At 42.1% G+C, this 23,091-nt stretch overlaps 1 protein-coding gene across 5 annotated transcripts in view; it reads right to left on the bottom strand.

The window, feature by feature from the left end:
* Positions 1–23,091, bottom strand: part of DUSP16 (dual specificity phosphatase 16) — a 96,029-nt gene that overhangs the window by 8,883 nt on the left and 64,055 nt on the right. For all 5 annotated transcript variants that reach the window (XM_081821240.1, XM_081821242.1, XM_081821241.1 and 2 more), the window contains 2 exons: positions 14,115–14,278; positions 688–847 (listed from right to left, as the gene is read on the bottom strand). In XM_081821240.1, coding sequence (XP_081677366.1) covers positions 688–847; positions 14,115–14,278 — 324 coding nt within the window. The remainder of the gene's footprint in view (positions 1–687; positions 848–14,114; positions 14,279–23,091) is intronic.

Below are 23,091 nucleotides of genomic sequence, written 5' to 3' on the forward strand. Positions count from 1 at the left end.
AGACCCGATCCTGAGGCGCCAGTGTCACCAAGCCCCTGCAGCTAGGAGTCGGGAGGCTCCAGGACTGACTGGCCAGCAAGCAGAACACAGCACCGGGCAGATCAGAGCTTGCCACAGCCAACCCCAAGGACGTGAGTGAGTGAGTGTGCGTGTGTGCGCATGTGTTGGAATTTTATTAGATCCCATACTACTTGAAATTATTGGCAAGCGAAGTGAGGCTTACAAATCTCGTGACATAAAGGCTTTAAATGTAATGAAATGTGTTTTCACAGGATTTGACTTTTCTCTGGGGAGAACATAGCAGCGAGGTAAAAACAGTTTAAGGAATGCCACCAAGGTTTCCCAAAGTCTTTTATAGGATTTGAAAAAATGGCTAAAATTTAATCCCAGAAGTTTAAGTGATTTTCAAACACTGGCAAATACACAATCACAGATCCCATCAGGCTTAACCTTGGTAGTGTTAAGGTAGCTGGAATGTCACAGGGCAGTCCCTCAGGAACAGCATGGCACACCCGTCACCTTGGCCACTGAGTAAGATAAGCAGCATCATGTGTTGTTCCTAGACTTATGAAATCTCTGAACATAGGCCCCTTTTCTCTCCAGAGAGAAAAAGGGAGGGAGGTAAAGGGTGCACCTGCACATGAGACTATAACCCAGAAGACTTGTAATACCACTGGAGCTACTTACCAATGAAATCCACTGATTTGTCCAACCATGGCAAAATCTTCTCACAAAAGCTGTCATTCACAGGCACTCGCAGGAAGTGAGACTCGGGGATAAAGTCAGGCTTAGGACAGGTATTGCTGGCATTTAACACATAACCAATCCCATTCTGTTGCATCAGCTCCTATGGAGGGAAAGAGCAATTAAAGTGATTAACATACCAGCACAATCATTTTGGAAGAGTAAAAGTTTAATGATAACAATTACTAGTTTCCTTGAAATCAGAGTTAATTCAATCGGTGAAATCCAAAAACCTAGCACAGGGACATTTAGAGACTTTAGTTTAAAGCAGAATTGTTTTTAAGGGCAAAAAAAAGGCTGTGTAAAATAGTATGCTTGAAGGGATGCCTGGGTGGCTCAGTAGGCTGAGCATCTCACTCTTGGTTTCAGCTCAGGTCATGATTTCAGGGTCACGAGATCGAGCCGGGCCGGTGTTAGGCTCCACAATCAGCAGGGGGTCTGCCTGCGATTCCCTCCCACTGCCCCTCCCCCAACTCTCTCAAATAAGTAAATCTTGAAAATAAAGTAATATGCTTGAAGATCACGCATCATTAATATAATCAACTCTGTTATCTTCATTACTGAGAAGTGGAAGAACACAAAATAAAACCATGACAGTTTACTATGACTTTAGAGTATAGATAGGCACACACAACAAGAACATTTTCTTCCCAAACAGAACATGCTGGTTGTTCTCAAAGATAAAGTCCTAGGCAGTCTTGTGGCTCTGAATACTCTCTTTAAAAGACTGAATCTATTGCCTTTGCTTTAATTATCATTTCTACACATTGACAACTTTTAAATATACATTCTCTTTAATTTCCCACCCATCTTTCCAACTACCTACTGGGTATCTCTGTTTGTATGTTTCTCAGGCCCTTCAAACTCACAATGTCAGAAACTCAACAAATTATATCTCGCTGTAACCCAAAGTTGGGTTTATGGTAATACCATCTACTCAGACACTTGAGCTAGAAAATATGATCGTGTCATTTCTCTTCCTTCACGACCCCCATCCAAATGGTTGCCAGATCCTTTTGGTATCCCTCTCCCATTTGTCCTCTCCTCTCTGTTGCCTGTCACTGCTCAGTCAGTGGGCAGCCACAACAAAAAAGCCACCAGGGAGCTCTTGAAGTTGTGATGCTTCATCTCTAAACCATATACTGAACAAAATCCAGAGTAACCAAACATGGGCTAAGTGCTCTGCCCACACTTCAATGTCGTGTCGCCGCCTGCTCTTGTCCAAATCCCCCAATGTCACATGTACACCCAGCCCTCCCTGCTGCCGTTCACACCACTCCTGTGCTTCGTAGGCCCTGTTCCTCTTCCTGGTCACTCTCGTCCACTTTTCCGGCTTTGATGAAATTAACTTTACCGAAATTAGCTCCTTCCACTGACGCATAATTCACCATTCCATTCTCTGCCCTTCCAAAGTACTTTGTTCACCAAGCACACTGTTGTAATGAGCAGATAATTCTTGTCTCTCCTATTAAGTAATGAAGTAGTGAGATCTTGGACTGAGTCGCACTTGTTTTTCTACCTTCAGCACCAGGTACCTAGTTGTACTCAATACGTGTTTGTTCAACCGACAGCCTGTCTACCATTTTCTAGGCAAGCCTACACAACCCCACTTCCTTTAGTTCAAAAAGTTCTAAGCCTGAAATAATTCTCTTTTAAGCAACTCTGGTCATTTATTCCCTTTCTTGGAATGGTACCTCCTCTACAAAAGTTTTCCAACTACCTGAGAGACAGTTGGTCATTTTCTTCCTATTTTCCCTCCTGAAATATGCCAATTCTAAACCTCTTCGTTTACCACATCTGGCACAATAAATACATTTTACATAAAAGGTAGACTTAATAAATCCAAGTCATGTATGCAACCCTCTCTCAATTAGGAGATGATAATGTCAAGAAACAGCTCTGGGAACCAGGTGAGTTTCCTGGACTGACCCACTGACCCTGGCGCTGTGCCAGAGCCCCAGTCTTCTCACATGTTCTCATTTGCTTCTGGGAGGTTCACAATCAGTCTGTGAAGTTCTTAATGGTGTGTACTACAACTTTTCAGCTTTTGCACATGTAGCAAAGGTCACATTTGTTTTTCCACGCTGAGATTACTACCATTCGATCAACCGCAGTATCTCCCATGTAAGCACAGCAGCGGGTCACTGGAGTTAAGGAGCCTTTCAGGCCTTTCTTGCAATGGTCCTTAAAGGAATCATTTTATAGGTCTTTCTCCTATCCACCAACAGGACTACAAATTAAAAGTGAAGGGACGTAGTTACATCACTTTCCACCCAATTCAGTAATGAAGACCTAGAAGTTTCAGAAGATAACAGGCAGTTCTCACTAAAGACAAAACATGTTACAAGTCTATAATGACTGTCAAACCTGATTTCCCCATAGGAAGAGTAATATACTTCTCACAAGTAATATACTTCTCACAATATACTTCTCATAACCTACAGTTTACAGAAATGGCCACTGAACCTAAATTCAATCAAAAAATATTTGTTGAGGGGCACCTGGGTGGCTCAGTTGTTAAGCGTCTGCCTTCGGCTCAGGTCATGATCCCGGGGTCCTGGGATCGAGCCCCGCATCAGGCTCCCTGCTCAGTGGGAAGCCTGCTTCCCCCTCTCCCACTCCCCCTGCTTGTGTTCCCTCTCTCGCTGTGTCTCTCTCTGTCAAATAAATAAATAAAAGCTTTAAAAAAAAAAAATTTGTTGAGCACCTTTGCTAGAGGCTTAATAATATAATAATATTATGGTACATAGTACATATTAATAAAATAATATCTACCAGAATAATATCTAACAGCTAATGAATCCCTACTATTTCCAAGTACTGGGCTGAACATTTAAATAGACTGTCTCTCGGGGATGTGGAGAAAAAGAAACCCTCCTACACTGTTGGTGGGAATGCTAACTGGGACAATCAGTCTAGAAAACAGTATGGAGTTTCCTCAAAAAGTTAAAACTAGAACTACGCTATGATCCAGTAATTGCACTACTGGGTATTTACCCAAATAATACAAGAACACTAATTCAAAGGCATACATGCATCCCTATGTTATAACAGCATTATTTACAATAGCCAAATTACGTGTCCATTGATAGATGAATGGATAAAGAAGATGTGGTATGTGTGTACACACACACACAATGGAATACTATTTGGCCATAAAGAAGAATGAAATCTTGCCATTTGCAACAACATGGAAGGAGCTAGCTTAGCATGTAATGCTAAGTGACATAAGTCAGAGAAAGACAAATACCATATGATTTCAACTTCTATGTGGAATCTAAGAAACAAACAAGCAAAGGGAAAAAAAAGAGACAAAGAAAGAAAAACTCTTAACTCTAGAGCATACATTGATGGTTACCAGAGGGGAGTGGGTGGGGGATGAGGGAAATAGGTGATGGGGATGAAGAAGTAAGTACACTTGTCGTGATGAGCACACCGGGTGATGTAGAGAAGTGCTAAGTCACTATAGCGCACAGCTGAAAGTAATAGAAGACACTGCATTTTAACTATACTGGAATTAAAATGAAAAATTTAACAATAAATACATAGATGGTCTCATTTAATCCTCGTACAACCACCCTCTGACGTGGGTACTATTATTATCCTCATTTTATTTTTTAAGATTTTTTTATTTGAGAGAGAGAGAGAGCATGAAGGGGGGAGAGTCAGAGGGAGAGGCAGACTCCCTGCTGAGCAGGGAGCCCAATGCGGGACTCCCGGGATCATGACCTGAGCCGAAGGCAGTCGCTTAACCAACTGAGCCACCCAGGTGCCCTATTATCCTCATTTTAAAAATGGGGAAACTGGGCACCTTGGGTGGCTCAGATGGTTAAGCGACTGCCTTCGGCTCAGGTCATGATCCCAGAGTCCTGGGATTGAGTCCCGCGTCGGGCTCCCGGCTCGGCGGGGAGCCTGCTTCTCCCTCTGACCCTCTCCTCTCTCAGGCTGTTTCTCACTCACTCTCTCTAATAAATAAATAAAATAAAATCTTTTTTAAAAATGGGGAAACTGAGGTTTGGAGAGGTTGCATGTTTGCCAAGTCACACAGCTAGCAAGTGGTATAGAGTCAAATTCAAATCCAAGTACATTCATCTCCAGAATCTGTCCTGAGTCACCATGCTCTCATTCAAGTTAGGTGGAGCAACAAGGTAACTAGCCTACATACACACATCCTTTTTAACTAAATGAAGTAATATAAAGTTTAACTTCATTCTTTATGCCCTTTTCAACTATCGCTAATAAATTAGAAAGTAAAAGGGCACCACTCTGGCCATGAGCTTCTGCGAGGAGGCTTTCCGAGCCAGCAACTCAGGACACAGGTGAGGAGATGCAGTCAAGGTGTTTCTGTCGCCCTCTGCTTTCCCTTACTGTTCCGGCCGCTGCGGCCGCAGGCATCACGGTGCTGGCCTCCGGGCTGCGTTGACATTGGCGTCTACCGCTGCACGGTGAGGACAGGCTGCCGGCGTGCCCAGTCCCTGCCCTCGTGCTCACAGCTGCCACACACCCAGCGCAGCAACCCCTTGACGCTGACACAGCGGACACATGAAGAGGATGCCCTTCGATAAGCCAAGCTCACAATGCTGTTGTAGCTCAATAAAGTATTTTTCACTTAAAAAACAATGTACCATAATAGATGCATTTAAGGAGTTGCTTTGTGGGGTTTTTTAAGGTTTTTTTTTGGGGGGGGGGCAGTAATCTCTACACCCAATGTGGGGCTCGAACTCATGACCCTGAGATAAGAGTCATATGCTCTTCTGACTGAGCCCACCGGATGCCCCAGCAGTTTTACTTTTAAACAACTGGCAAAAGGGGGAAAGGGGAAAAAGGCATTAATGTATTAAAACAGAGTGATGGTAAAATAATTTAAACACAAAATGAGAAAAAAGGAAATGATCTCAATGATAAACATAACTTGATTTATAAAAATTTTATAGCAAAAAAAAATCTACTTAGATCAATTATCAGTTATTCCCCGAAATTCTTTTTGTAATACAATAGGACTTGATAAAACATGGCCAATTTTGAAATCAAAGAGGCAAACAAAAAAATCCTAAAATGTTACCATGTAATATTTAAATATGATTTGGCTACTAAATTAAACACAAAACATAATATGGATTGGCAGTTACTACATCAGTGAAAAAGTCAGTTAAAGGAGGAAATCATTAAAAATGATACATACACACTCGAAACATTTTAATTTAAAACAAATAAATACAGGGGCATCTGGGTGGCTCAGTCGTTAAGCGTCTGCCTTCGGCTCAGGTCATGATCCCAGGGTCCTGGGATCGAGCCCCGCATCAGGCTCCCTGCTCCGCAGGAAGCCTGCTTCTCCCTCTCCCACTCCCCCTGCTTGTGTTCCCTCTCTCGCTGTGTCTCTCTCTGTCAAATAAATAAATAAATAAATAAATAAAATAAAAAATAAAACAAATAAATACATTAATTCACTAATTTCTGATGCAGGACCATGCTTTTTTTTTTTTTTTTTGGTAGGAGTTAGCTGATTGGCATTCTTAAGCAAATCACAACCAAATGCATCTACTACTTAGAGTTTCCATTTCTTTGAAGAAGAGCAAAAACTTGTAGAACATCAGTAGAGAATCCTGGATTATGACCCCCAGGTATTTTACAGTTGCTAGTTCTGCCCTAGTTTAGACAGAAAAAATATAAAGCAATTTGTTCTTCCGGAATCTTCCCGAAACATTTACCTCAGGTCATAGAAAAACAACTCTCTTCATTTCCTCATTCATATTTCATGGGTGTATGTAATATTTTAATTGATGTGCACAATTATAATAACAAGGCCACTGGCCTAAACAGGTCTGAAAACAAACACAGTGCCTCCTGGTAAGCATCCTGTCCCAGTGGGAGAAGTAGACACGCCTCAGCAAAGAGCCTCAGGGTTGAGATGGCGGTGAATCTCTGAGGTCTGAAGTTTCATGTAGCTATACACACTATTAACTTGCTCTCCTGCTTATTTTTACAAATGTACATATACGTGGCTGAGAGGGCATCTTAGTCAATGTTTCTGACTAGAACTGGGATGGAACTATAATTGTGAAGAATGGGTCTGTTTTACAGAATAATGATTGCTTTTATTCACAAATGAATGTCAATGACTTCTTACTATGTTATAAAGAGATATTTATGGAATTCATTCCGCTTTTAGTATGTTGTATAAAACCTACACAACTGAATATTACTGTGTCCCATAATTAAACATCACAGTCTGTAAGCTTCCAGAGGACACTTGTTATGCTGTTTAATATTTAGCTCAACTTTGCACTAAGTCTGCTAACATATGCTTTCTACTGACAAAATAATCTTCCCTGGCCTACAAATACCCTTCCAACACCTCGGCCTCTCAGTTCTTTGAACTTCTCACCTTGACCACTCAGAGACCTGGTCTGGACTCGGTCATTGCCAACAACCAGCAACCAGCCCTAATCTCGACCTTACACACCCCACTCTTGGACTGTTCCTCTTCTCCTTCCGGCTTGCTGTCTCTGATACCAGCACTCTCGGAATCCTTCGATTCCCCAGGATCTACACGTCGCTGATTCCACCTCCTTTTCTCTCTGTCCTTCATCCTCATGTCGTCTGCCTGCCTTGCTCAAGTGAAATTCTGCAGTCATTATAAACCACTTCCTTGCATCCACCTTCCTTTGTCCCACTATGGCTTCTTCACACTCACTCGGCAAGACTGCAGCTCTGGGTAAATCTAGTTCTCCACCTGGTCTGCGTCTCTACCACCCATGCAGCTGAACACAGCCAGGGAAAAATGCTCAACAATGCTACTCAGATTCACATCGATTCATGCTCCTCAGCAATCATTTTATTTCCCTAGTCCCTTCACTTTCCCTCTCTCCTAGACGCCATTCCACCCCTTTCCCTTTTTCTTCAAATGCTCTATGTATCCCTTTATCCTCACTCTCACTCGATGGATGATCTTGTTTCCTGTGACACTGAAAAATGTGAAACAGAAGCAAATTTGTATAAATTTCCACTAACTACATTTACCTTTCTAGCAGCACATGCACCTGTATGCTCGGCCTTCCCCTCCTGCGGCATAGATGAACTCAGTGTGGCAGGAATAATTAAAAGTCTATGGGTACTGGCCCCAGAAAAACCAGAGTACCACCCAGCACGTTACCATTCATGACCTGCATGATCTTGGACAGGTTGTGTAATCTCACTCAGCTTTAGTTTCCTCACCTGTAAAATAGGGCTAATGATGTCTATTTTGTAAAGCTATATGAGGACAAAATAAGTGGCACATAATATAAGAGTCTCATTAACCGTTCATTCCCTTACTCTGTCTTAATTTAAAAAATAGCTTGTGGGAATGTAAATTGGTACTATGTTAAGCAGTATGGAGGTTCCTCAAAATATCAGAAATAAAACTACCATGGTCCAACAAGTCCACTTCTGAGTATATATCTGCAGGAAATGAAAACACTAACTTGAAGAGATACATGCACCTCCATGTTCACTGCAGCATTATTTAGTCAAGATATGGAAGCAACCTAAGTGGCTCATCGACTGACGACTGGATAAAGATGTGGTATATGTACACAATGCAGTGTTACTCAGCCATAAGAAAAGAATGAGATCTTGCCATCTGCGACAACATGGATGAACCCTGAGGACATTATGCCAAGTGAGATAAGTCAGAGAAAGACAAATACTGTATGATATCACATGTGGAATCTAAAGGAATCTAATCTACTCACAGATACAGAGAACATATTGGGGGGGATGGGTGCAGGTGGTCAGAAGGGACAAACTTCCAGTAATAAAATAAATCACTACAGCATAGTGGCTGTAGTTCATAATTCTGTATTGTATATTTGAAAGTTGCTAAGAGTTCTCATCACAAGAAAAAAAATTATAACTGTGTGGTGACAGAAGTTAACTAGACTTACTGTGATCATTTTATAATATATACAAATATCAAATCATGTTGTATACTTGAAACTTTATATATGTCAATTACATCTCATTAAAAAATAGCTTATATATCATACAGTATATGAATTATGTCTCAAAAAGCTGCCCCCCCCCCCAAACAAGTCATGTACATTTTTCACTAATTCAAACTGTCTTCTCCTCATTAGACTTAAGTAGGTCACTCACACTGAATATAGCAGGCTGGGTATAAAAGGGTTCATGTGCAAAGTAGAAGAGACTGCCCCTTAAGAATTTAAAAAATGGATTCTGGCTTCAATATACAATTAAGAAAACTTTCAAAAATGACTTTTTCTAGTCAAAAAACAAATCTTTATTTTATTATTTTATTATTACTTATGATTTCCATTCACAATTCTTTCCCTTTAAAAGTTTCTCTCTGGGGCGCCTGGGTGGCTCAGTCGTTAAGCGTCTGCCTTCGGCTCAGGTCATGATCCCAGGGTCCTGGGATCGAGCCCCGCGTCAGGCTCCCTGCTCTGCGGGAAGCCTGCTTCTCCCTCTCCTGCTTCTCCCTCTCCCACTCCCCCTGCTTGTGTTCCCTCTCTCACTGTGTCTCTCTCTGTCAAATAAATTAAAAAAAAAAAAAAAATCTTTAAAAGTTTCTCTCTCCTAAACCGTGAAATGAACTTTGCCCTGTAGTTGGACTAATTCCTAATATGGGTTCTATAATCTGTGGAGCAGTATATGGGATACAGATTGATATATCGCCTTAATAGAACTGCTCTATTTATCAAGTTTCCCATGTTCAGCTAGACTGAGGAGAGCGATCACATTAAATCACCACAGACATCACAATTCTAGATAATGGATTTGTAATTTTTCTTTCTGAAGTCAATTCAATAAATAATTTTGCATTTGCCACTCCTTTTGCCTTCAAAACTGACCTTAAGTCCTACTTCCTCCGTCCAGCCTTCCTCGACCAACCACACCCACTGTATCCAGCACTCACCCTAGCAGCTCGTACACTCGGCCTCTTGCTGACAGTAATCAGGGTCCCTACAGACCAGGAACTGTCCTTGGTGCTTGGCACACGTCACTTCATTTGAACCTCACATGAACACTACAAGGCAGGAATCATTACGGTTTGTAGGTGTTGTAGGTGAAGAAGCCCAGATTCGGCCACTTGGCTGACGTGATGCAGCTGGTCAGGCGGAGCCCTGGGACGCAGGACTGCCCAGCTCTGAGGCCAGCTCTCCACCGCGAGCCACGCTGCCTTGCCGGAGGGAGTTCTACCGTCAGTCAGCCTGTCTTGTGCATCACTGCGGAATGAAAAGGCCTTGTCTAACCAACTTGCACACTGTGTGGTGTATGTGTACTGATAACTTGGATCTTTTGTCTTCCTAGACCATACGGAAATCCAGTATTGTGTGTCTAGGCTGACTCCGGCAAGAAAACCAGAGAGAGGGCAGGCGGACCGACCAGGGAGCACAGGAAAACCTTGTGCCTGTTAGAAGAGCGAATGAGCAACAGTGAGCTCGCCCACAGCACACTGTTTACATGGGGAGGGAGGACGGCCAGAGCGCCTCAGGGAAGAAGCCACCCCCACTGCAGACCCGGCTCCGGCTCCGGCTTAGAACTACTGGCGACACGTAGTTCCATCATCTGTTTCATGTCTTTCAGTGTGAAACAAAAGTTTCTATTGGAAACGTTAAGTGATAAGGCAGAAAAAAATCAAGAATCTTTAGTCTTTCACATAGTAACTGGAGATTCTTGCTCAAATCCTGCTCCGCTCAGATGCAAACTGGGCATCAGCAAACTACTTTTAGTACAATGAGCCATTCCTGTTCCAGCCCTCGTACCAAGACTAGAAAATAAAAGAACAGACTGTGAGAAACAAAAGTATAGTCGTGAGGGAAAAAGAAACTGAGAGTATCCTTTTTGCTACCAATAACTTCTTACGGTCTTTTACAGAAGAGCCATGCCCTTGAAACCAGAGTAAAATGAATACATGTTGAAAGCATTAACCTACACTGTCCACTGTGGTAGCCAGAAGCCACAGGAGGCTACTGAGCACCTGAAATGTGCAGTGAGTATAATATACACCGGATTTTAAAGACTTAGTACAAAAAAATATAGCAGTAGTTTTTCTACACTGATTGCACACTGAAATGCTAGATATGCTGTGATAAATAAAATGTTATCAAAATTAATTTCACCGGGGTGCCTGGGTGGCTTAGTCAGTTAAGCATCCACTCTTGGTTTCGGCTCAGGTTGTGATCTCAGGGTGGTAAGATCAAGCCCCACATCGGGCCCCCGCTCTCAGTGTGGAGTCTGCTTGAGTTTCTCTCTCTCTGCCCTTCTCCTCCATTCTCCTGTGCTCTCTCAAATAAATAAATAAATAAATAAATCTTTAAAAAAAAAAATTTCACCTGTTCCATTTTACTTTTTTAATAAGGCTACTGGAACATTTTAAATTAAGTATGTGGCTTACATTACATTTCTAGTGGGCAGTGCTGGTATAGAATATGCTGTAGGAAAACCAGGGAAAGAAAATCTCAGCAGTGATTTGTCAGTCCTTCATAACAGCCTATTACAGAGAGTTCTATCTTCCAGAAGATGGGTATTTCCGGTCTTACATAAACATAGGACTTAAAGCCAGAATAGCAGCTTGAGTTTGAGGATGATTTCTTGCCACTGAGCACATGACTTCCCAGTCACAAAATCTTGGGTAAGTGACAACGACCCAGGGTCAACCTACCTCCTAATATGAGGGTTAAATGCAATAATATAAAGAGCCTAGCATTTTAAATGGTAAATAGTATGATACTCCTAAGAAAATTTCTGTGACATGCTTTCAAAATATTTTGGTGGCACTTTATTAAAAAAAAAAACAAGTAATAAAATTAGTGGTCTTATAGTTGCTATTTTTAAAGACTTCAGCTTCTAAATTCTAATTTTAAAAAAATGTACTATTAGGAAAGATTATAAGGGGCAGCCACCCAGGCGACTGCCTTCGGCTCAGGTCATGATCCTGGAGTCCCGGGATCAAGTCCCACATCGGGCTCCCTGCTCAGTGGGGAGTCTGCTTCTCCCTCTGACCCCCCCTGCAATGCTCTCTCGCTCTCTCATTCTCTCTCTCTCAAATAAATAAATAAATAAATAAATAAAATCAAAAAAAAAAAGGAAAAATTATAAAATCTTCATCTTTGGAGATCTTCAGGAAGAGAAGAAGCATATTACTTCTCCTGTAAAGCTTAAATCAGAGAGCTGAGCCGAAAGATCAGTTTAAGCTATCCTGAAATAGAGGCACATCGGGTCCCAAAATTCATCTGCTGGGTGATGTTGTGGAATTCATCTAATATTTCTGGAATAGCAGCTTCCTCATTTATCAAAGAAAGAAGACTGACTATATGATCACTAAAATCCCATTCAGTGCTTCGACTCTTCTCAACAATGAATCCAGAGGTCAATATGAGTTTCTACTCATCGCTTTCAAAGCATGCTGACTTCTCACCATTCTCTAATCCATACATCTGTCTCAAAGAAGTTTCCAGACAATCTTCCACAGAAACTCCTTGCCCAAGTTGTTTTCCCATGAACTTCCATAAATCCACTCCTCCCCCTATACCCACCCTCCTCCCAATGCATCTGTGGATGTATCCTGTGCAGTATATTCTGAGAAGCCAATTAAAGGAGGAAAAAAAACCACCCTTTTCCCCATCCTCAACTCCAGGGTCCAGTTTAACTGCTCTCACCTTGTAGGCACTCACAGAGTTATTAACTGACACAGTTGTTAAACCTGCAAACAGTACATAGCAAAAATGTGCCATTTAATGTAATGTCAAAAGCAACAAAAATGATCTATACTGCAATTATTTGTAAAAAGCACCTGCTGACTGGTTAGTTTTTTGTTTTGTTTTGTTTTAACTGGGATGTAATTCCGAACAGGATTCTTAACTAGGAATTTTATTTCATTTTCTGATTGAGTTTTAACTAAAGCATCTTCAGCTTTGCCCCAGGGATGCATGTGACTCTAGGAAATTAATTTTGCTTTCTGTGACATAGTCTGCTTATCTTTAAAAGAGAATTAATAATAATCACATGTTCAAAGGAACTGGGACTCCACCAGAAAAGGCTCAATACAAGTATAAACTATCAATTTTCAAATATCTCACCATAAAAGCAGACATATTAATAACAGTGTTGAGGCAAAATTTTAGAGAGGCAGGAGTTTTTAAAACAAAAAAGAGAAATGAAAGAATGCCTCATCACTGCCCAATGGTAGGGTATTTTTGCTTTTCACATGCTAACGCAAGCCAATGTGGAAGCTAGTTTGTTTTTTTTTGTTTTTTTTTTAAGATTTTATTTATTTATTTGACAGAGAGAAACACAGCAAGAGAGGGAACACAAGCAGGGGGAGTGGGAGAGGGAGAAGCAGGCTCCCCGCAGAGCAGGGAGCCCGATGCGGGACTCGATCCCAGGACCCCGGGATCATGACCTGAGCCGAAGGCAGTCGCTTAACCGACTGAGCCACCCAGGCGCCCTGTGGAAGCTAGTTTTATGGTCAGCCCAATTCTTTCAGTTACCCAAGAAGAAAATGTTAAGGTATCACCCCTCCTACAGGAAAGTGGCACCTGTAAATCACCAACAGGTGAATTAACATCTTTGATTGCTTTTTCAATTACAGGTGGTGTAAAAAAGAGTTTTTTTAAGAGGAAAAACCACTTTTCTGGGCAGTGAGAAGCCCAGTTCCCACCACTACTGGTTAAGACCATATGAGCTGTGGAGGCAGACAGAGCTGAGTTCTACTACTGTTACCGCTCGTACCATCAGATACTCAATGGTTCCAATATGGGTTCCTTTGGTAGGCACACCATGTTCAGTATGGCCCACATCCTTTGCAGCGAGAATCCATGCTCTTCCCTCTTCTCAGTGAAACTGCTCCAGTGAGCCTCTGACAGGGGAGCCTGAAATGCATGCCCTTAGCCCTGGCCTCACCATCTCATTCCCACCCCCCATCCCTCCGGCCAGAGGTCCTTCCTCAATCCAAGCCCAACTCGAGTCCCTTTCTAGTGTGCCTCAGTAAATACATTTCTAAATGTGAAATAATCTAAGAAGCCTTAGCCTTCCTGAGTGTGCCCAATTACTACAATAGAACAATTAATACGCTAAGAAAATAAGGCTAAACTTCTGAAAAATCCTGTCCTATCCCAGGTCTCCTGGACCTTCGAGGAACAAGCCAATATGACAACAGATTAGGTTTCTTGTGGCAATCAATAACATCAAACAAAATAGCCCTCCAGAAGATAACCCAACCAAATGCTTGCAGGCAGTCACACTGAGCATGGTGTACTTCCTTTCTGGAAGCAGCATGTGCTTAAAATGACAGCGAACAGGCAATCACAGTTTCTCCAGCTACTAACAAGAAACCCTGCAGTGAAGGATGTTTTCAAAGCACCCACCTTGTTGAGGACATCTCGCTGGCAGCCAAGATAAAGATTGGGAAGAATTCGGGTTGGCCCAATGTTGGCAACAGGTAGGCAAGGCTGAGAAATGCAGGTAGGGACTAGAGCAGATTTTCCTTCACAGAGGCCAGGGAAACAACGGGAGAACTCTGCAAACCCACCTAAGAATAAACATCATAAAATTAGGCCATATACAAAGATAAAAATCAGCCCTCCATGAACTGCTCAAACAAAACAGTTTAAAAAGCAAAATCAGGGGCGCCTGGGTGGCTCAGATGTTAAGCGTCTGCCTTCCACTCAGGTTGTGATCTCTGGGTCCTGGGATCAAGCCCCACGTCGGGCTCTCCGCTCAGTGGGGAGCCTGCTTCTCCCTCTGCCCCTCCCCCTGCTCGTGCTCTCTCTCTCCCCCAAATGAATAAAATCTTAAAAAAAAAAAAAAGCAAAAGCAAATCCCACAGATGTAAGTGAGCACCCCTACACACATACTGCTGTCCACAGTCGCCAACTGCTAAGTACGGTGCACAGCCCGGCACCGAGCCTTAGCTTACGGGGCCACGAGAGGGGGATGTGGCCCTGAGGACACTTGGAAGGACTCCTCTCTTTCTCTCTCGCTCTCCAACATCACATACCCTACATTTCCTCCTGGCTCCCCACCCCCCAAAGGAATGATTTTCTGTGGAACTTAAAGGGAATTTAAAATAAGTAGCAAATAACCAAGCCAAGACAAATATTCACAGGAGCAAAATGAGGATATTTAAAAAAAAAACCCGTGAACTGAGGCCAGATGTTATTTCATCAAAATAAAATTGATCAATTAAAAATTCTTTCTAGAATTAACTTTAAATCTTCCTACTATATAGGTTTTTTTTTTAATTTCATAGGTATCACAAACATATGCACCCCTACTCTTGCAAACAGCCTCCACATCAAGCCCTTGAAATTCCTGGACCATTAATTAAGGTTCCCATAATTACCACAGATTCCTGGGCTCCGCAGTTCATTTTGCTGAGCACTATGAAGAAGTGGTGACAGACCCTAACTGCTTAGGGGACAGGAAGGCCTCGTGACAAGATTCTTAGACCCAGAAGAACCCCGTTTTTCCTAGTCTAGTCCTTACAGTGATCTGCTCTATGACCTTCATTAAGTCACAATCTTGCCATTTCGTAATGAAGAGAAATCTGTCCAGACACAGGAGGCACACTCACCTCCTCTGGAAAAGAAAAAATTAGTAGGGTCTTCCCTGGGTTTTCCAATCTAAACACTCCTTGCTATCCAAACCCAAACCCAGAACCTAAAGATTCTGATAAATTTTCAGATAAATCCCCTGCTAGCCAAACCCTTACTACTTGTCAGGAAGCAAAGAGATTTGGATCACAGGAAATACTTGTATATTTTTAGTACTATTTAATTAAAAACAATTAACATGTTATTAGGAGACAGGGCAGCCCCTACTTTTACCTCTTTAATCAAGCCTTAAACAAGATACTAAAATCTTTTAATATTTATCTTCAGATCCTTGAGTTACATTCTATTAGTCTTCAGTCCACTTCCAGAAGCATACAAAACACGCCCTCAAAAACTGCAGATGCGCAAGGAGCTGGGAGGGGACAGTGTCATCCCTTCTGTCCCCGGCAGTAATCTGGACTCTGTGTCTACTGTCTAGGCTCAGTACAGGTTCCACGAGGCAGCAAGCTAGGGTGGCAGGAAGTCGGTGACAACTATGCCACCTGCAAAATGCTCAAGTGTGCATTCCTAGCCTCCTACCTAAGTGCACAGTCTTTACTCGTCAGCAGTATGCTTACTGAAGTTCTTAGGATAACCTGATGGAAAGAGTAAGTGGCTCCATTACAGAACTCCCCAGCTCCTTCCTGCGAGAGATACAACCCTCAGGACGTGTCCCTGTCCAGGTTCGTGGCTTCAATGCCTCCCATTTCCAAGCATGACCTCCAGCCACACAGAAGCCACTTCGGTGCTATTCTCTCATCCAGAATACCACCACACTGCCATGCCCTGTGAACGCACGCACAGCCAGCCAACCACAGACAAGTCCCATGATCGATCGTGTGGCAGAGTGCCCCAAGCTGAGTTCAAATACATTAGGACCCAGCCTCACCTGTGAGGCCTTCCTCCACCCTCGATCTGCAGCTAATTGTTCAGCTACATCTTGTTAGGATTCACCAGAGACACAAAGGGAAAAAAGCAATGTTTCTCAGGTTACATTTCCTAAAGTGTGCGCCAAAGCACTGGGGTCCTGCAGGAAGCTAACAGATGAGATACTGGTCCAAAAAGTAAGGGGAGTGGGGTACCTGGGTGGCTCAGTCGTTAAGCGTCTGCCTTCGGCTCAGGTCATGATCCCAGGGTCCTGGGATCGAGCCCCGCATCTGGCTCCCTGCTCCGCAGGAAGCCTGCTTCTCCCTCTCCTACTCCCCCCTGCTTGTGTTCCCTCTCTCGCTGTCTCTCTCTCTGTCAAATAAATAAATAAATTCTTTAAAAAAAAAAAAGGGGGGGGAAGTACTGCATATCCTACCTCCCTGGGAGAATCACAGCGCACATTAGTATATTAAAGGCTCCAAAAAATATCTCCAAAAAAACAAGCTTAATTTAACTCAAATAAGTTTGGGAAACTTATTTGACCATGGCCTGACCCCTGCCATTTCCCCCACTAAAATCTTTTAATAGCTAGGGCAACTCATACTTAAGGAAATGCTACACTAGGGCCACCACTCCAAGTACTGAGATGGAGTCAGTCAGAATTCCTACACCCATGAGCATGACCGACTGTCAATCTCAAGAAAGGGGTCAGCCTATATTGGCCTATGTATATGAGGGTCATGGACTAGGATTTATAATTTTGTTCCTATTAGTGTTCTGTTCTTTTTCAGTCTAATTGCATAATACAGTTATATTTAAGTGAGGTGTGTGTTTTTTTTTCCCCAAAGTATTTTTTATAACAGTAAGTGTTAAAGGGAGGGTCTCACCATTCTTTGCCTATCTCACACCTACCCACCATAATAACCAACAGGCACTATTTTGATTACAATTTAATTGTATGAGTTTAAATGTTAGCTTCTACTAACTTCTGTGGTTCTGGTGTTTCTACAAAGAACTGTTCTCACATTTTTTTTCTATCCTGGCTCCAAAACAGTTCACATACTAGTCACTGGTTTAATTCCAACAGAACAATATTCCAGTAAACATTCTCAAAGAAAAGAGAGACAATCCAAGGAAACTCCACTTGAATTCCATTTTAAATTTATAAGTAATCAGATGTACAAATAATATAAGTAATCAAAGAATTACCTAACATTTACTAAGTGACGCACATTGCTCTCAGCACTTTACAAGTATTTATTCAATCTTTATAACTAGGAGGTGGGTGCTATCATTATTCCCATTTTACAGATAGGATAACAGAGGTTCAAAAAGACACGGAGTAACAACTGGCAGAACTAGGACATGAGCCCCAGCAGTCTGGCCCTAGAGACCATACTGTCAATCGCTGTGCTATGCATCTTCTCCAAATACTACAGGATTAACTGTAAGGATGCAGGGATAGCCTTGCTGATTTCTATGGGGTCCTGCCCTCACTAGCCGTGACCTGCTAGGTCTCAATACCAGGCTAAAAATGGCCATGAGCCTCTCCCAAACTGATGGCAGAGCCTCACTTCCCCAGAGCCATATATGGTTCAAAAGCTTCAATGAGAGAGAAAAAAGGGAAAGCGGTCTGACATGAGCAGAGACACAAGAGACTCTAAATGCACTCATTTCACATGAAACCAAGAACAGAGCTGACAGATGAACTAGTTAAGATAGAAATACAGTCACTGGTTTGTTCATGATCACAGTGTGCAAGATGGTGGTGAAGCTGTCCTAAGGACTTCCAGGCCATCCTCCACAAGGCAACTCTCAGAGGGGGTACAATTTGGCAACCATCATCGACAGCGTCAGCAGGCCTGGGCTGTTTGAGGTCGGCTTTAACACTAATTACTACCGTGATCCCAAATCACTTTAACTTCGGGGGGATCTCTAAAGTGAGAGTGGTTCTAGAAAATTCTAAGAGAACAGAAATAATTGAGAGCAAGAAACCAGTGTTTAACCTCAAAACAAAACCAAAAAGCCAAACAAAACAGCAACAACACACTGTAGAATACATTATAAAACAAAAAAACTTCTTTTTTACTATCTTTTCAACTAATCTCTGGCACAAACCTGAATAGCCTTAAAATATTTAACAGATTTTGTTGAAATCAGAGCATTCATTTAGTGCTTAGTCTGGACTGAAATGTCCCAAACTATGGCTCCTAGTCACTTCCAGAAAACACTACCTCAGCCAAAGAGTACATTTTCCCTGATCTTTATCTAGGACAATGTTCCACTCTGCTAACACCCTCCTTCATTGACAGTTTTTTCCATTCACTGACCTTTCATTCATTGTTGTACTCTAGTGACCCTAGTTTCATTTCATTAATTAACAACAGATGAGACACTGCCTGATTTCCCCGAACTCTTGAAAAACTATCTGTGGCCTCATCAGCCACTCAGTTCTGAAATATGTCTAAAATGTCCTTCTTCCTCTTACAAATCAGAACTCACAAGAAGAAAAGTATAATTCATCCATGCAAATTTTTTGTTACAAATGGCTGACAGATAAAGAACAGTCATCTTCTCTGCCCTGTCATAACCCTCCGCTGTCCCCCAGACTCCGTGTTAGATTGCATGACAAGAACACACAACATCATTTCATCATCCTCTCGTGTTGAAAAGCTTTTAAAATACTTATAAAGTTGGTCAAGGATTGAACTCACCATCCAATCTCATCACGTTTCTCCTCTCCCTAGATTTTATGCTGCTTATCATCTGGGAATGGAGAAAACGCAAAGTCATGTAACCCAGACAAGCTTCCCGAAGATAGACCTGAATCTAGAAATGGTGGTATCCACTCTTCCCCTTATGCTGAAATGTTTGTTTTCAAGAGGAAGACGTGTGTGCAGACACGCCTGGCCCACAGAGAAATACGGACGAGGGGACAGGCAGGTAGACATGCAGACACCTCCACAAATTTGGACAGGCAGACAAACTACAATTTCTGTTAGTCTTCCACAAATCCAACCAGTAGAATGCACATTTATAAATAAAAACATATATATTACTCTGAACAGAGAAAACGTTTGGTATAAAGGCATTCATAACTTATACACCATTTTATTCTCATGCAGCCAAGAAAACCTTCTTCCTTCAGAGCACCACCTTCACAATTCTAATCACAAATACCATTTTCTGTAAAAGCCAATGTGAACCACATTTAATTTTGGGGGAAAAAATCTGCTAAGTAAAATACATATAACAACTCTACTAAACAATTCCAATTAGTCACTCTTTTCTCTTCTCTCTGACCCTTGCAACCAGTTATAAATCACAGTGATTTTTCTTATAAAGGAGTATTTGTAATAAACAAAAGTTAGCACTTTACCAAAGCTTAGTGATGTGAAATAAATGTTGAAGTCTCAAATTCGAAAAATGGATTCCCTGGTCTTTCAAACTAGAGATAAATGTCAATTCCATCCCTTTAGAGCTAGCTCCCTGTGGGGAGAAACACAGGACTTTGCTTACGCTTCAGTGCCAACAGGTGGCCAGTCCCTCAGAGCTCTCGCAGCCCCACAGAGCCATGCAGAGCGGGAAGGAGAGCTAAAGGCTACTCCCTCCCACACTGTGAAGGGATTCCACAGCTCTATACAGAAAGAATATCTATACCAAGCTCGATTTTATGAAAGACATGCTTCTAAAAAGCCAATGCAAATTAATTTTTCATATTAAATCATTTTCATAGTTTATATGGTTTCATACTTTTTAAACATAGTTCGCATGTAGTTTAACCTTTGTAAAACAAAGACTCCCTTTTTGTGACATAATACAACCCATTCACTTACTTCTTCCAGAGTGCATGTGAAGGATTTAAGTACACCCCACCTGTAGAGAAGAGTTCTCTCCATCCTGAAAATAACTCTCCATCCTGAAAATAAAATCTGCTACTTTGCTATTAGGAGACAATCCTAATATTAAAAACTAAATTGCTGACATGTATATTTCGATTGCTGAAATGTTATTTCACAACAGATGTACATTTCACTTCACAATGAAGTGACTGATTCCAGCAGCTCTGTTCTCTGTTCTCTAGCCACTCACAAAAAGACTCAAGTGTGGTTAGAATTCTTCCAGGGTCCGCAAACTGTATACATGGAGAGTTGAAACTAGTTGAAAAAATGAAACAAAAATGAAGTCACCATAATTTCCCGCCCCTGGAGAAAGCAAACATACATAAGTAGCTGTACAATAGGCTGGTCTGGGTAAGCCAAGCCACACATGTTTGATAAATCATTTCTGGGAGGGTAGAGAGCATGGCAGATTTTTCTCAACATCTTTAGTAGTGTTCCATCTGTGTCTTTTTCAGCCAATCTCCACTAAGCACTGACGAGAAAAATCCCTAATAACTTAAGGCATTAACTTTAAGCTCCTATTCCATCTGCTCCGTATCTACCGGAGCACAGACCAAGAGGAAAGTGGACAGATATGCACTTCTGTGGAGACCGTCCAGGAAACCGGACAAGTAGCTTGGGTCTCACAAAACTTGTCCCATAAATGACATCTCCAAAAAAATTCACTCTGTATTAAACAACTCTCTCACCTGGCGCAGTCAGGGAATGAGAAATTCTATCTAATTTTTGGATTAATACAGTTATCACCTAGACAACAAAACAGATTTTAAAGTTTCAAAGTACTAGCATTAAAAAACCACCACATACTATAATAATGCAATTTCTTGTGATTCAGAAGGTCTAAATCCTATTATTTCTTAAGATAACCTTATCAGAATCAATTAGCAAAATCCAGAAGTGTTGTTTAGTAAAGAATTCTCAGAAGATGTGGAATGATAGCTATTTTACTGATCTTTCCAACTGACAATACGCAGCTACACCCAGAAACTCCTCCTCTTAAAACATCCAGAACACACAGCTCGCACCCCTAATAAATGCCCTCAAAGATTATTCTAAAGAGTGCAACCAGGATACCTAAACAAAAGGAATATGGCCAGAATCTACCACTTGCTGAATAAAACCAATGAGTTCGGTAGGAGGGGAGCCAGACTTGCAGAGGCAGCCCGACTGGTCCTGCAGTGACATGAAGATGTGAAGACAAGGGTGAGCGATCAGCGTCCGGGGACTTCCCGAGAAGGACAGACTCAGGAGGCCCCTACTGCCATAGGCATGCGAAGGGAGGTTATTAAAGAGACCACATTGGCTCATTTCACCTGAAAATCAAAGATTTCCAAGCTTGTACTGTTTGAGGTCCCAAAATCCAAGCTAACACTTTCAACTCCCTTTGGTCATTTTCACTTAAAAGATTTACTGACACTTAAAAGTCAAAGCCAATGTCTCCCTCTCTTTCCTTCTGCATCCCCCATCCATGGCAACCCCAACCTCCCAGCTCAGCAACATCCAGTTGCTGTGCCAACACACTTTCCTTTTTTTTTCTTTTTTAAAGATTTTATTTATTTATTTGGGGGAGAGAGAAAGCACAAACAGGGGGAGGGTCAGAGGGAGAAGCAGGCTCCCTACCTAAGCAGGGAGCCCGATGCGGGGGCTCGATCCCAGGACCCTGGGATCATGACCTGAGCCGAAGGCAGACGCTTAACCAATTGAGCCACCCAGGCATCCCCACACTGACTTTCCTTTATGTCTCTTCTTTCTGCCCTGCCTTCCCATTCTCCTGCTGCCCCCCTGCTCCAGGACCTTCATCCCTCACTCTTAGATAAACTCAGTAACAGCTCTCTCTGATCCACCTGTCCTCCTCCCCACTCACGGCCACTCTGCTGCCAGATTAAGCACCCTAAAAATAAAGTTTTGATGTGATCTCTGCTCTCAATACCCACAGAATAAAATCCAAAATTGTGAGCCAGACATTCAAGACCCTTCCTCATCTAATCCCAGTCCACAGCCCAACCTGATTTTCCATGCCACCACCCTCCATGGAAAAGGAAAATTGGTCTTCTGTTTTCCTAACACAATGTGCTTTCCAATCTTGGGCCTTTGGCAATTTAATCTCTCCTCCAATCCATTTTGTTATTTCCTTCCAAACCATAGGCAAGCACAAGTCATACTTCTTCTACGGAAGTATATTCCAAAGATTTCTTACCATAACCAATAAAATACACTTTACATCAAAACCTTCTAAACACAGAGACACCCAGAGCTCAGGAGAACTGGCCATGGGTCTCAGGTTGGTGATGGGGGCCAGGTCCCAGAAACAAATTTCACCCTACTATCTTCCCTTACTGAGTTACTCTCTGACAGTTTCAATACTCTTCTCTTGCATTAAAAAAAAAAAAAAAAATCTTTCCAGGGTGCCTGGGTGGCTCAGTTGGTTAAGCAGCCGATTCTTGATTTCAGCTCACGTCACAATCTGAGTCCCGGGATCAAACCCCACATTGGGCTCCGTGCTCGGCGGGGAATCGGCTTGAGGATTTGCTCGCTCTCTCTCTCTGCCCCTCCCCCTTCTTGCATGTGTGCTGAGTCTCTAAAATAAATAAATAAATAAATCTTAAAAAACAAACAAAATCTTTCCTGACCAGTGTATCTATATATGATCTTGACAACTTAGAACTTCCATAAAATTTATGGCAATCATCTGGCAATGAGTATTTGCCAATGACTTGGTAACTATGAATCATCTTTGTGTGTGTGTTGTGACCTCTGTTTCTCCAGCTAGAATACACTGTGAACTGCCTGTGGGTAAGAATTACGTCTCACACTCCTTTGTCATCCCCTCAGCATTTAGCACAGTGCTTGGCCCATAACTGAAATTCAATAAATGTTTACTGAATCCTTCCTTGTTACAATGAATAGCTGTTGATGGACATAAGGCTTGTATAGTTTTGGTGTTCAGAAGGATTTCCTGATTCCATTCAAAGCCTAAAACG

Source organism: Leptonychotes weddellii, chromosome 5, assembly GCF_054177405.1.
Source record: "Leptonychotes weddellii isolate Sample4059 chromosome 5, ASM5417740v2, whole genome shotgun sequence".
NCBI classification, from domain to species: domain Eukaryota; kingdom Metazoa; phylum Chordata; class Mammalia; order Carnivora; family Phocidae; genus Leptonychotes; species Leptonychotes weddellii.